The sequence below is a fragment of the Bidens hawaiensis genome, unplaced genomic scaffold (assembly GCF_021521415.1).
Source record: "Bidens hawaiensis isolate Kalapana, Puna unplaced genomic scaffold, B.hawaiensis_p1.1 tig00021821_1, whole genome shotgun sequence".
NCBI lineage: Eukaryota > Viridiplantae > Streptophyta > Magnoliopsida > Asterales > Asteraceae > Bidens > Bidens hawaiensis.
Genome location: NW_027493383.1, coordinates 328,968 through 345,444, shown reverse-complemented (window position 1 = coordinate 345,444; position 16,477 = coordinate 328,968). Strand labels below are relative to the sequence as shown.

General features: G+C 32.1%; 1 protein-coding gene across 1 annotated transcript; it reads left to right on the top strand.

Moving 5' to 3' along the window:
- The first annotated feature begins 10,268 nt into the window (after nucleotides 1–10,268).
- Nucleotides 10,269–13,450, top strand: LOC143564135 (uncharacterized). Its single transcript, XM_077051503.1, has 3 exons — nucleotides 10,269–10,720; nucleotides 11,908–11,976; nucleotides 13,036–13,450. Exons 1-3 carry the CDS (start codon nucleotides 10,516–10,518, stop codon nucleotides 13,323–13,325), a joined length of 564 nt encoding a protein of 187 aa, XP_076907618.1. The 5' UTR covers nucleotides 10,269–10,515; the 3' UTR covers nucleotides 13,326–13,450.
- The last annotated feature ends 3,027 nt before the right edge of the window (nucleotides 13,451–16,477 follow it).

Below are 16,477 nucleotides of genomic sequence, written 5' to 3'. Positions count from 1 at the left end.
AATTGATTTTTGATAAAAAAAAAAAAAACAATTTCCATGTAGGTAAGACACATAAGCTGAGTAAACAAAGTAAATATTATATAGAAAGCCACGTCAGCGTCTCCACTAACGACGTTAGCCTTAAGTTAACGAGAGAGTGATAAAAACAAATAGGTTACAAGTTGGGAGTGGTGGGAGACAAAATGAAAGTTGGGAGTGTTATCTACAATGAGAGAAAGTTAAGAGTATTAAAAACCAATAGGCCTATATTATACCATCATTTCATGTATTTGTACAATAATTTCATGGATTTATTAACTAGTTACGGTTCATTTTAAATATTTTTTTTATCATAAGTTAACTATTCTCAAATACTATTCCGGGTGTACTAATTTTATTTTAACCCCTAGTTAAAGGCTTTTGGGTTTTGTGTTGTTTGTCTATGTATTTTTTTTCTAAATTTACATAGGGTCCAACTTGATAAGTAATTCGCGGGCCCCTTTTCTTTTATCCCGACTTTAATCCCTAGAGCATTCTCAACCAATCCATCAAATGTGATGTAAGTTTTTATAATATATGGAGTGGTTTAGGGTGTTGTGAGTAGAGTGGAGATAAATGGTTGTGAGTAGGGGGGGGGATAAGTTTTTTAATATAAAATTGTTTTGATTTTTTTGTATATTTAAAAAGTTCTTACAGTACCCTATAAATTTTTTAATATGTTTTTAAATGGTTGTGAGTAGAGAGGAGATAAATTATAATGATAAAATTATATAAAAGTATTATTTAATGAGAAAATTCCCTAAATGGACCATTTGAAGAGAGAAAATTGAAATGACCCACTAATCATCAATATTCCCAAAATGGACCAAGGACTTTGGACTGGAGCGATGAGATTCAAAAAGATTATAACCTCGTCTGCTATGTTCAAATTTAAAGTGAATCTCAACTTTCTTGTTTGGATAATTTCAATGTTTACTATTTAATCACTTTTATAAAGTAGTCACGGTTACAATGACTAGTTAATCTCAATGACTAAAAACACTTTATAATAACATAATAAGTCTGTAGTTATTTTTATTATAAATTATTTATATATAGATTCAGCATACGCTTACCAATTTTTAGTACTTAAATTACAAAAAGATATATAACAAATAAAAAAAGTTAGACACAATAGTACTAGAAAAATTGAAACTCTTATTAAAAAAAAAATAACAAAACAATAACACGGTTAAAATAAAAAATATCGTGTCTAGTCAATTTATCTTTTAACTATATAGTCACTTTTATAGATAATCCATGTTAGCATGACTATTTAAACATTAAGTAGATTATAATAATCCAAACTATTAACTATTGGTAAATAATAATCCCAACTAATAATTTAACTAGTGACAATGAAAATTTTCAATTTTGTTATGGCAAATTGGATTTTAATAATCTTATATTTTTGCAATTGACCGATAATAATATCACCTCAGAAAATAGTTGTCATCGGTTCCACCTTTCACACTAATTGTTTTCATTAGACTTCCGTTACCGAATTTCATACTAATGTTTTAAGGTTTTTGATCGGAAGGATGATACGAATTGATTAATGTAAAACTTACCTCGAAATGGCGCTCCAAACGGCTCGATTTTTTGTAAACCAGAAGTTTAAACACCCAAATTGAAGCACTATTTCGTCGTTTGGAGAACTATTTCGAAGTAAGTTTTACATCAATCGGCTCGTGTCCTCATTCCAATCAAAAACCCTAAATTATGAGATTGAAATTTGGAAACAAACTTAACAGAGTTAAGTTTATTTTTTTAACAGATGTCCAATAAAACAATTGGTGTGAAAAGTGTTACGAGTTACCTCTATTATCTGAAGTAAGATTATCATTGGTTAACTACAAAAAGTTCGGATTATTAAAATCCAATTGACTTTTGTTATTAATAACAATCTCAATTCAATATATAGTTAACTCCGTTTATTTTTATTATGTGGCGTGTGATATGAAAATTACGTGAATGATTTATATTTTTGTATGAGTTGTAGTGTGTCGGAGAATTCAAATACATTATTTTTGATAAAGTACTTACTTTTATGGTATATTATTTTGATTATATTCATATTGGGGATCAAGTTATTCTATAAAGGGAAACGAAAATGAGAATGATTTGTAGTCACATAAAAAAATAATAAAAAAATTATAACTCAAAATTTAATAAAAAACCGAAAAAAGTAAAAAACAAAATGTTTCCACCATTTTTCTTGTTCTAACAAAAAGACACAATGATGAGTGAAAAGGATTATTGTGTTTTTTTGTCTATCATTGTGTTTTGTGTTTATTTTCGTCATTGGTTGTGGTTTTTTTCCTTGACATTGAGTTTTTTTTCTCTTTATATTGTGTTATATTACCCAACATTATGATATTTTTTGTTCGGCATTGTGATATATTTTGTGGTATATTGTGTCTTTTTTTAGTTATGATTGTGTCTTTAGTTCATTTTCGTTATTGTGTCTTAATCTCAGCATTGTGTCTTTTCGTCAATTTTTTTAATTTTTTTCTGAACGGGAATGATGATGGAAACATTTTAGTGTTTTTTTAAAATTTTTGTTTTTTATTTATATTTTGAGTTATGATGTTTTTTTTTTTAATTTATTTGTAAGGGGTTTTTTGTATGGTCACAAATTCTTCCCGCACTTCTTATTTTTGTCTTCTTTTGTATTTTAACTTTACCCTTTATATTGATATATTATAATGTATAAACATGTTTTTTGTTAAACAAATAAAAAAAAGACAAAGTTGGTTAAGGTGTCGGCCAAAGCTACGTGATACTCCTACGTGTAGTCTATCACAAAGAGTACAAGTTTAGTTTAGGTTATTCCCACACGTTTAAATAGTTGCAATGTGAATAGGTTTCGATGCACTCACTAAAATAAACAAAAGAAAAAATTACACAAATATAGTCGTAATATAATCAATATATATATATGAAACTTGTTTGTTTCGTTGTTTTCATTATGTAATGTTTAAACTCGCGCTACTAAGGATTTGTGCTGCGATTAGTGTTGTAAAAATTGGTCTAGGCGGTCGATGCTCAATGAGTAATTTCCGAGTACTTGCCTAGCCGAGTACTCGGCAAGTAACATTCGAGTATTTTCATATTATGCCTAGTACTCGCAACTCATCAATTAAGCGACCTAGCAATGGCTATTGACTTCTGCAATCATATATATATGATCTTTTAACAATGAATATAAATGATTTATGTTTCATTTTTTCCCCTTTAAATGAAACATTTTTCTCTTTTTTTATAATTTCTTATACTTTTTATTGTTTGTGCAACTTGAATCCAAGACACCTATATTCAAACTCAGGTTTTAAATACTTTGCCTTTAAAAATGAACGACCACCCATTAATAACTGTAACAATTTTCATGCTTAACATATGTAACCCGATAGTAAACACAAGCAAGCGGTATGTTTAGTCGCTATCACACTTTTTAGAGTATAGGCTTATGTTTCTTTTATTTTTATTTTTACTCAAAAATCTAGTTTTAGATTACACTTTCTTTTTTTATTTTGTCAAGATTAATCTTAGTTTAATATAGTTTAGGTTACGTTTTTTCCCCTTCAAGAATCTTAGTTTAAAATAGTTTTTCACATTTTACATATAGATATTGAATGATGTAAAAAGAGAGTGAGATTTTTATTTTATTTTAAATGGAACCTTTTCTTGTTTAACAATTTTTTTTCTCAGTTAAACTGTTACTCTTCTTACCTATTTCTTACATATAAAGGGTGTGTTTAGGATTGTTTATCTAATCATTATCATCGTACTCAGTATATCCCACCAATAGCAATGCTATGGTAGGGTCTGAGGAGGGTAAGATGTAAACAGCCTTACCTCTATCCCATAGGGATAGAGAGGCTGCTTCCAGTGAGACCCCCGGCTTGATAGTAGTTTTGAATCAAGCCTTGGACATAAGACACATAACACTCAATCATCGGGACACCGGCTGATTGGTGCATGTGCCCTTGTTTTTCGGCTATCAACGCCACCACATGATGCCTGATTAACCTTCCGCCACTTTTAACGTTATTTTCACGTGATTAGTAAAATAAGGTCAAAATTAGTGCAATTTTACTTTTGCCCACCCAAGGGTTCACACATATATATATTATATGTGCGCACCGCAAGCAGGGCATGATTGTTTATCTAAGTTTAAAATTATCTTTTATTAAAAGGATTTACTAACTTATAACTTTTCTTAAATGAAATATTTTTTAAACTATTTAGATTAACTTATGTGGTGAAAAAAGCTAATAAATCAATAAGTTGTTTTTTATGAAATGTTTGGCTTAGAGCGTCCACGATGATAAAGATATTTTTTATTTCTAAACACCTTCACATTATCACCATCTCAATCATTTTGTATCCTCTATTTCTCCTCTATTACTTTCATCTCACAAACACTAATATGTGCTTTAGGGCTGAGCACGGTTCGGTTCGGTTTGGTTTTTAGGTGAAACCGAAACCGAAACCGAAAATTCGGTTTTTTCATATATAAAAGCCGATCGGTTTCGGTCTTTCGGTTTCGGTTCGGTTATATTCAGTTTTTTTTATTTTTTCTTGTTTTTTTTTTGTTCTATTAATTGTTTTATGCAACTAGTTCCTATGTACAAAAATAAATATTAACATTTACTATTCCTTTCACAAAATCTAATTTATTTTACAATTCTATTGAACCAACAAACTCCTAATTTGTTTCGGTTGTTGTCGCATATGGCTTAGTATAAATATATTTAACAATCATTTAAATTATGTATTTTAATATACCAAGTTAATCGGTTCGGTGCGTTTTTTTTGGTATTTTTGAAATGGGTAACCGAACCGAAACCGAAATTTCGGTTTTCCAAAAAAACAAAAAAAAAAAAAAAACCGTCGGTTAATGCTTCGGTTCAGTTTTTTCAGTTAATTCGGTTTTGGTATTTTCGATTTTCTGCTCACCTATTATGCTTACAAACTTTTCTACTCTCTCTCCTCCACATAGGTTTCAAACACTTCCCAAACCATGTATTAGAGATGCTTCTTATATTTTTCATGTAAACGGACTAAAAGTGACATTTTTTATAAGTCAAAGTGTTAGGTTTTGAGGTTGTAATGAGTAATTCGCAATAATAAGTTGCAAGAGTTCAAAAAAGTCACATGGCATTAATTTGTCGATAATAACTAAGGCCAACAGGTAAACATCATTGGGGTGTCCACTGTTCTGATATGGCAGCCTACATGGCACCCCTCACACAAAAGGCCTCCCTGACACCCCCCCCCCCCCCTTAAAACGGTCATGCGTGACCTGAGCATACTGACCACCGTCAGTATGATCATTCATCCACGTTTTCCCTCTCATTTGAGGGTTAACCAGTTATTTTTTTTTCTTTTCTTTTTAATTCTTTTTATTATTAAATTATAGAATTGTGGAGAATGATGAAGATTGCTGTATTTTCTTGAATGAATGGTGATGTTGAATGATGGGGAAAGCTGATGTGTCGAATGAGAGGAATTGTGTTGAGGGATATATAACAATATTTCAAAAGTTAAAACAAAAAGTCATTGTTAGTTATCTGAACAAATTTTCAACTTGTTAACTTTTTAGATAAGTAAATAAGTTAGAAGGAGGTTACTATAAGCAATCCCAAACTCAAACTCCTCGTGTAGCTTGACATGGAAAAAGTCCCATAACATTTTTGAGTTAATTTTAGTAAATTGGTGTATTCATAAACACATAAAATATGGAAAACGACATAAATATAAAAATTTAGTGAATACGCAGTTATAATGTAAAATATTTGGTTAATGTAACTTGATGGAATTTACAATAATGAAAGTGTGAAAATATTATGAAAATAATTGGTTAATGTAAATTAGCTTCTTTATTACTTAAGATCATGCGTAATGGCAACTAAATAATTAGTAACGACTAGCTTTAAAAGTGACATGGTGGTATGAAATCTCAACACTTCATCGCAATCATATTCTCTCTCTCTCTCAATGTGTAGGCAAAGATCACCTCCAAAACGACGCTCACAAGGGAAAGGGGGGGGGGGTTGATCCCCTCGTTTTCCCCTTCATACCACGAACACTACGCATGGTCTAATTAGTAATTTTGATTAGCATGAAAACATATATCTACACACATGACAATGTAACAAAACGAAAAGGGTCGTCCCCGTAAACATTATTTAGAGTTGTCTATTATTTCGAATTCTAGCTTTTCAAAAAAAAATTTAAAGACATCTCGATTCTTTAGGAAATTCTCGTATTTTTTTTAACCCACTTAGCTCGGGTGTCACAACTCCTACTTTTTGACTCGTTAACATTATATTTTATTATTGTCGACAATCGAACTTAACTAATAATTCATAAGCGTTTTAATTTCGGTAGATTAGTAATTGAATATTTCATTTAACAATAAGAACAAAGATTTTTGTGCGCACGTGACATCGTTATAACAGTTTTCATTGAGATCCGTGATATATTTACACGATGCTATAAAAAACGAAGGTATTATTATATGTTACAAAAAAACACATTTTTTGATGTCCCAAGTACCCGATTAGGTCACTTGGCGGCACCTTAGTTGTCGACGTCAATTTTTTTGGGTCTTTTTTTTTCAGTACACCGACCATATGACAATTTTGTTTTTTATTGTTTAGTTTCGGTACCGTAACGAACGTGACAAAAAACGACATAATCTGATACTGTAACAAACGTATCGAAAACCGACCGAATACCAAATTTGATTTTGTTTTGTTGTGTTTTCCGTAACAAACGTGATATAGGCCGACCAAATTTGCAAAGAGTCAACGCCCAAGAATGACATGCTTAGGTTTTACCAATGCCCGAGTTTCATCGACCGACGCCACCCCATTGGGCTACCTCATTTTTGTTTGTTTTAGTTCTGATGTCATAACGCACGTAACCGATAATGTCTGAGTTTGCATCGACTTACCGCCTCTACGTCACCGCATGGGTATATTGACCTGTCCGGCGCCACGGACCGGTTCAAAAACACCAGCTGTTATAAATAAAAAGCATAGACAAGCACAAGAAATAATATTAATATTAAACAAATATAAATTATTTAAATAGTTTTTGACACGCAACATTTAAAATTTGACTCGTGAGTTTGAATGCGTTTAATATAAATATTATTAGTTTTATTAATAGTTTCACCAAATAGCTTAATTAAAATAAATGATTCGGGAGTGGAAATTCAATACCTATTTATTTGTTTTCTTGTATTTAATTATCACACTCTTTAAATTTAGAGAATCTTGATATCCCACTCTGACCAGACTATGATGTCTTAACCGAGTCTATGCTAGCTTCAGAGTTTGACTTGGCGTTCTCCCGGGAAACCATACCGCATACTGCCAATTGACAGTCGTCGTGCCACAACATTAGCATAAATCTTTGACATAACACACGGTGGGACGAAAACCCGAACGAGGTGAGAGTTCGAAGTGACAATCTTTACACAAAGCCTTGCTGAAATATTTTATTTTAATATTCACCCCAAAGTGACACAATTTACTAAACTACCTTCAAACCCTATATATAAAGTGCCACCACATGAGCAGAAGTCTTTGACGTAACATAAGTGAGACGAAAACTCAAGCGGGGTGAGGGTTCGAACCAATAACCTTTACACAAGGCTTTGTTGAAATCTTTCATAAGTTTTTTTCTAAACTAGTGTTGGTGGAAAAAATATTTACCAAATAAGTGTTCTCTGGAAAGTATTTACCAATATAATGTTTTGACAATTTTTTTGTTTCTCACTTATAATTTTATTAAACAAACCAAGATGGACCATGTCATTTCTCTCTTATCTTTTTATTTTAAATAGAAAACTTTTAAAATGTACTACTAAAAAAACATTTTTTATTACAAAAAATATTTAAATTGTTTATTAAACAGAAAAATATTTAAATCTTATCCTTTAAATTGTTCATTTTGGAAAAATAGTTACCGAATAAAAAATAATTTTTACAACATTTAAAAAGAAAAAGACCTTCATAATTTTTTTTAATTTAACTTTTTCTAAAGAAAATTTTTAAATTAAAGTAAATCTTTTACACAATGGGTTAAGGAGTGAGAAATAAAAAAATTGTTAAAACATTTTATTGGTAAATACTTTCTGAAGAACACTTATTTATTAAATATTTTTTTCACCAACACTAGTTTGAGGAAAAACTCAATTTTTCATTGTGAATATCCACTTAAAACTGATACAATTTACTAAACTACCCTCCTAACCCTATATAAAAATGCATCTTACTCTCTCGGACCTCATTTCATTTCACCCAAACATCCAGATAGAGAGAAAAAGAAAGGCCAACAAATTTCCGGCAGTAACATTCTCCGGCGAACTCGCCTTTCCGGCAACGGCGAGACAAAAACATAACGGAGTTTTGTGCGGTGGTTGTGGCCGTGCAAAAAGGGGTGTGCGCGGCTGCAAGGTTGGGTTGTATCAGCCTTGTAGTGGCCGGATCTGTTAAACTACAACCAGATTTGAGTAGAGGAAGGCAAAACGAGTGCAAAGGTATAAATAAACACAGTCAAATTTTATGATTATTACTTTTGGGTATACTCTAACCCAATATATATTAAAATGGTATGACACTTAAAGATGGATTAAACCATTCATCACTTGTGTTAAATTTGTTAAAAAGGGGCCTTGGATTATGCTAGAGGGCAAAGAACAATATATTAAATTAACAATTAATATGGATGATACAAAGTTAAAAGGATTAAACTATTTTTTTGGATGAGATTGAATGAAAGAGAGAAAAATGAGTAATGGTGTGTTTGTGTGTAGTTAAGATGTGTTAGAGTATACCCCGAGGCCTAAGGGCACCTGTAACTTTTATTAAAACATGACAAATAGCGTTAATTGCAGCATTGGGTACATGTTGGTCTTCGGTTCAGAAACAATGAAACACAACGTTGTCAGGCCAAAAAAACGCGTTACAATACTGGCATACACAACCGCAATCGCCATTGTCCATGTATAAAGACGACTCGTAAGAAGGTGCATGAAACAGAGAAGAACACAATCTACTTTTCCATGCGGACGGAACACCGCTAATTTCTAACAACTGTGACAAAGACGGTGATGGTTCTAATAACCGGCGTGTGCGTTTACGGGAGCTAGACATGTGACGGGGTAAATTCACGGTTGTTATCGCAGTATAAAATGAGAAGAAATATACACAATGAATGCAAAGACTATTTGATATGCCACACGAAGAACAAAATCAAACACGACAACATTTCCACGTACAACTAACCAAGACAACGTAAAACGTATGGCAGATTAGTAGACTAATAATTTGGAATAATATGCAGGAAGTAGACCTCCGCAGCGCTATCGCTTTATCAAGATTTCATAGGAAAGTGTTAGGAAATATATTTGATTTTGAGACAGTGAATCCAAGTTATGGCATGTGCCGGGTATGAAAAATATTTCAAGAAAGAATTCAATTTGTTACATAAAAAGTATGATAGCATGCTTATCAAGCAATTACAAAGCACACACTTGCAAAATAAAATAGGAAAAACCACAAAACACACCCTTCAATCACAAAAAAAACATACATACATTTAGTCGAACATCTTATACGCATTCATAAATCACCGTCTGCAACAACATACATCAACAACCAACTACTTATGGCATTAGACTAAAAGGAAAAGAAAATATACAAGCGGAGGATTCGAAGGATGATATGCCTTGGCGTGGGTGATCACGCAGTTTTGGTTGTTGGCATATATGTAAAGAGACATAGTCTATTGTCTATTAGCGTGTGTCAAAAACTCATGGGTTAATTGTCTAAAAACGTATGTAAGGAGACACTCATTATTTGCTCATTGCCTTAATTGTTTATCTCATAGTAACATTTTTGCGTTTTTATATTATATTGTATCTTAAATTAACTGGTGTTTTACTCACTCAATTTTGCATTGACAAAAATATTCTATTTAATAAGCATATGCAGGTTATCGTTTGTATCGATTCATGATTGGTGGATTAAGGATTGCTTATGTTAGAAGAGATATTATGAAGACTTAGTTTTAGATTTTGATTTATTAGTTATCTTGTTGCCTTATTTCTAAATTATGTACCTTGCTTTATTTGGATTTGATTGAATATTTAATTTAAATAAATAGATATTCCATTTTAGTTATTGCATGATTTTCAAACGACTCGTTTTTGTGTCATACATGATTTTCAGGTTAAACTCGAGTTTGAGGGGGTCACAAATTTTGGGTTTCATGTCGAGTTAAACCCGTCAACCCGAGTGAGTGATAGTAGATTTATTATTTATTTTTCATTTTCATTTTATGTGGGCGGCGTGAATCCTCTTGGCAAGAGACGACCGCATCCACATACATTAAGATGCAAAAAGACAATGAAATGAAAGAACATTCAATACAATACAAGAAGGAATTGTTTCTACTAGTTTGGCTTAGGGATGCTCAATGGCATTCATGAATTCTAGAGTTTCTTCTGTTCATCCCAATTATTCTTGTTCATTATTTCAGCTGGTTCCATATAATAATAATACTAATAAATCCAAACATATTTTCTTCTTCTTGACCCTCACTTCTTCAACTGCAACGACCACTGCTGCTCTATCAGAAAAAGGAGCCGACAGGGAAGACGATCGGAGGCCCAACAGTTCAGGTCTTAGAACGATATTATTATTATTATTATTATTATTATGCTTCCTGAGTTTTCATCCTGTTACTCAAATGAAGGAACTATTTCGTTTCCCTTACACCATGATGATTCCATGATGAGTAATCATAACTCATAAAGCCTCACCCTCAGGCATTATGTGCCATATGGCGTCCAGTAGAATTATGACTTTTTACAAAAATAGTGTAGTCATAAAGCCTCCATAACTTTCTATAACTTTTTTATTTGTTTTTTTTTAATTTGTGTGCCTTCAACCGGCGTTTTATACAAAACGCCACCCAAAAAGCCTTAGCCAAAACGCCTCCATAAAGCCTGGGGGGCGGTGTTCCCAGGCTTTATGACCCCATAATGCCTCCATAAAGCCTCCAGTACGCATGGTCTTAGAATTTCATTATAATACCTATTTTTCTTCTCTTAAGCTTTACAAGAGCATCATTAAACATACTTATTTTTGGAGCTGTTGTAAACTTACTGGGCCCCACAAATACACTGCTAGCTACCACATCTTACACAACGCGGGTGCCATTCAAATTAGGTCTGAGCGGGTTCGGGGTACTCAATATGGGTTAAAGTAAAATTAGTTTAGGTCAAAGTGGATTCGGTTGGACAATGGTGGCGTTGTCGAATCTGTCGGCGGCAGAGGTGTCAATGAGGCGGCGGCGGGGCAATCTTGGAGACGGTGGCAGTGGCAGTGGCAGTGGACTTGGTGTGGCTGCGGTGGTGGCGATGGTGTCGGCGACAAACAATGGTCATAGCCCATAGGTGGTGGTTAACTCACTTGGACTTTGTTAAGCTAACAAGTTTTATAATAGTTACTCGTTTTGGCTCATTCATTGATGTAAGTAGACCCAAATTGACCCGTTGACTGATTTGCGATGACCCAAATAGAATAGGCCCATTTACAATTTATTTTTGCCCAAATCAACCCATTATATAAAGAACGAGCCATGGTAGTTCAAATGGTTAAGGTGGGAGATTAGTGGAAGCGAACTTGAGAGTTGTATCATAATTAGAGGCTTACATATTAAGGTTTCTCCATGAGTAAATGATCACAAGGTCAAATGAAATGGCAATTAAAACTATCATAACTTGAACTTACCTTATAAGGTGTGGCTTTTACTGTCGTACCACATATATGTTTCTGACTCGGTTTCCTACTTTTTGTCAAGCAGCAACTTCACCTTCTGCTCTCACACAGCTGGATCTCTTGGAACAACTTACTATAACTGCATCTCCTAGTGGTATGTCACTAACCATCGAAGAAATTTATATCAAGTTTGCATTTTTGTTTCTATTTTAACATCATTTATATCCTAAAGTAATTCAATTTATTTAAAAGTGTAATCTACTTTTTGGTAATATACAAAATCTGGTAAGCAATAATCCAAATACCATATTGAAGCCATTGTGCACTTTAAGATATGCATTTTGAGTGCATCTAGCACACCTTCGTGGCTTCGTGTAATGACTGTTTATATGTTCTTTAATCATGTGTAAACTGTGGCACATAACACTTTCCCAAATCTTTAATTTATTTTAATATATAGTTAGTATGTCAAACATGATATTACGTCATATAATCTTTTGAGATATAATGTGGTTGTATCTAGGCCTGTAAACGAACCAAACGAACATGAATGGAATGGATTCATTTAACTCAACCGAACAAACGATTGAACACGAAGACGAACGAGGTTTTTTTTGTTCAGGTTTGTTCTTTAAGAAAATGAAGGTGCACGTTTCCGCTTATATTCATTTGTTAAGAGTATAAGATAAGGGTTCAGGAACGTAAACGAAAGAACGTTATTGAGCTGACACCAATTAAGTAGACGTGAACAACATGATGGTTCTAAAAAGTTAAAAAAAAAACTAGACTAAATTGTACTGAGCGATATTTTAATTTTATAAAACTACCGAATCTAAATGAATTTGCATGAGTGAACAGAAATGAAGGTTCACAAACATAAGTGAACGACCGAGACGTTTGCTCATGTTCGTTCGTTTATTAAATAGCTGAACACAAACGAACTTCCCGCCGAACGATTCACTGAACATTTGATTCGTTTATAGGCATTGTTTTATGCATTGAAAATACACTTTGGTCGACTTCTGATAGCACATTTGACATGTTTCCTTTAAAGCTAACATGTTACCTTTTTCCGGTTTGACCCGTTGGTGATAAATATGACATTTCCTGAATCAACCTATAACTAAGTTTATTAATCAAAATTACCACTCATACTAGTTTTACTATTTTCATATGTTTGTATAGACCAATGATCTGTTTATTTAACCACCAGATTATGGAAGCGATCGAAACTATGCGGAACTTACAATCCGTGAGAAGCTAATCGAGTTAGTAGGTGATCGGGATGATGATTTTACAATGAGATTGGGCAAAAGGATGAGGGTGCCAAAGCTTTTAACCGTTTCACAGAAGAGAAATATAAGAAGGCAGTCTTATTTAAATGAAGTGTCACAACGAAACGATACAAATTTCTTTGCCACAATTGGAGCATTCGTACTTTTGCCCCCGATAATAATATTAGGTGTTGCGATAGCAACCGGTTATGTACAGCTTTTTCCATGATGTTAGTTGAACAATGTATAGTTTTGGCAACGATTTGAAGCTTTGGTGACTTGCATCTTGTGCATCAATAGTTGTTGGATTCGGCTACCATTTAAAGATGGTTTAAATATGTTTGTGTTGCATAATATTATTGTTTGCTATCCTTGGGGTGTGTCTAAATTCAATGTCTCTCTCTATTCTCTACGCGAGTCTAACAACCCACATTCCACATTCACTTATGACGGCATGTAGGACCGCACTTTCTCCATGAAAGCCTTTGCATGTGCTCTCACCGATTTAGATACATGTGAGTTTGATACGGGCAATGGAGGCTGAAGGACGAATTTGTAAAGGATGATATAGAAGATGTGGCAGGTTGATACATCCCAAGGCCTCTTGGCCTAATGATACTAATGTGTCGGGCAAGACTTTGCCTCTCCAAGGGTGAGGTACGACTTTCGTGGTTGACATATAGAGATGTAATTTACTAGTTGGTTTATAGAGTGTGTGAGTTGTCATTAAAGAAAGAAAGCTAATAAATGACGGTAAAAAGTAAAATCTTCGAATATGTTAAAGTGAACAACATGAACCATGTGTGTAACTTCTCGAAACATAGAAACAAAACTGAAATCTTACTAATCAATTAAATCACCACAAGTTGTCCACATGACATTTAATTAGGCACTCCACATAGGATGTCAAGTAGATGTCATGTCACTATTTCCTATTATACTATGATCCATGACACGTTTTCATATTATAACCCATGACCATAAGACTTTATAAAATTTTGAAAAATTACTTATTGTGTGATACGGGTATCAAACCAAATGTCCTTACCAGCTCCACTAAAATTGTAATTGTGTTTGATTTCTTGACTTAACATATATAAATGTGATTACAAAATTATATTATCTATTTAAACATCATATTTGTCAAACTTAACATTTAAAGTTTTGAATTCATAACTAAACATTTACTTTGACTTTATTACAAGAAGGCATACGTTAAATTTGTTAACAACTAATTATTTATAACAAAATGATCACAAAAGTTATTATTTTTTTTAAATATTACTAAAATCTCGGTTTGACAACGCATTTTTATTTAAATTAGTAGCTCCTTGAGTTTTATTTATATTAGTAGTTCCTTGAGTTTTTACTTTTTAGTATCTCATATTTATTTATCACAATTTCGATAAATGCAAATTTTAATTGAATATTATTTTTTAATGAAGTTTAGAAAAAAAAAGTCATTTTATGAATTATGGATTTTAAAACTTTAAACACCATTTTAAGTTTGAGTTCATAACTTTAATTATAGTTGAGATTGCACTACACCATAAGTTAAATTTGCTAACAAATAATTATAATTAATGGAAAGATCACATAATTATAATTATTACTTTTAAATCTTACTAAAATCTCGGTTTACATATTTAAGACATATACACATTTACATTAACATGGTTTGACAATTAATTTTTATTTTAATTATTGTTTCCAATTTTATTATACTCATAGTAATCCTTTCACATATATGTTTCATAATTCATATATATTGTATATATATAAAATGATTCAAATAAAAAACAATTGTTTTGTGAGAAGTGTGAGAAAACATTAAAATAAAGTACATAATCTAAATAGGACACTATAAAATGTAAAGAGAAAACTATACAACTTTTAGAAACTACCAATCTCAACCACTAGATCCTAGATCTAATGTATAAATATATTTTTATATTTCTCACAAAACTATTGTTTTTTACATTAACCCTACCATATATATATATATATATATATATATATATATATATATATATATATGATTGAGATCATGTAATAACTATTATGAATTTGAGAACTTTGAGAACCATTTTGATCCTATGCAGTTAATGCCAAAAAATAGCGGATATCGGTCAATGACCGATATCTGAGATATCGGTTATTGCGGTGAGATGGCGGTGGGATAGCGGTATATAACACCAAAAGTTATCTAATAATAATACTTAAGTCTTAATATCAAAATCATAAAAGTCAATAGTTCAAAACACAAAGTAACAATATTTTTAATTTAAGACATGATTTAATCACTTAATTGAAAGCCATAAATATATAAGCATCAGCAGTGGCTGAAGAAACGGGTATCGGAGTTGAGCATCAGCAGCGATTGAGGTATTTTTAGGGCAATAAGCTGATCGTTCAATAATAATCATAATGAAATTGGGGTATGGGCTTACAGTTTGGGCAAAAAAAAGTAAAAATTGGGTCAAAAATATTAAACCGATAATCTCACCGCTATTTCCGATATATCGGTGGCCAAATATCGGCTAAATAGCGGTAAATAGCGCCGCAAATATCGGAACCGCTATTTGGACCGATATTTCGACCGCTATTTTACCGCCGGACCGATAACCGCTATAGCACCGCTATTGATAGCATAGTTTTGATCCCAAAAAACCCACAAAAAAAACACAATAAAACAAAAAAAAACGCAAATATAAAAAAGTAAAAAAAACCAAAATTCTTATTTATTATCCCTGTTTCATAAAAAAATAAAAAATACCACTCGGTTTTACTAAATTATACATATATTTACACTTGGTAGTTTCGATACATATATTTATATCAAGCCACCAGATTGTATTATTTGTAAATGGAGGTTTGTCATGCATTTGACCCGAATTCACGGGTATGAGTCTCACTAAACCCACATATTCCTTAAACGAGTTATAAAAATTAAAAATTAATCTCCCCAAATATATGATGTGAAAATCCTATAAAGTAGGTATCTACTAGAAATTAATATATGATTTTGTTTTTTTTAAAAAGATATTATTTATAATTAAGAAAAACAATTTTATAGTCTAAAAAATAAACGGGTCTTGGATCTCACCTAACCCAGATATCTTTTAAGCCGGGTTATATCATCTCATTTATTTGTAAAACTCTTTTTTTCATCAAACCCTAAGTATATTATTAACTTACTTACAATAAATAAAATAAAAATTCAAAAAATAAATAAATATTCGACACGAAAAATGAAACACAGCCCCTGTAACACGGGGGGATAAAAACTAGTATATATATATATTCAGTTTTAAATTTTGAATTGGAAATAAATCAATTTAAAATAATTGTAAGGACCCGAACCCGGTAGCCCTACTTTAA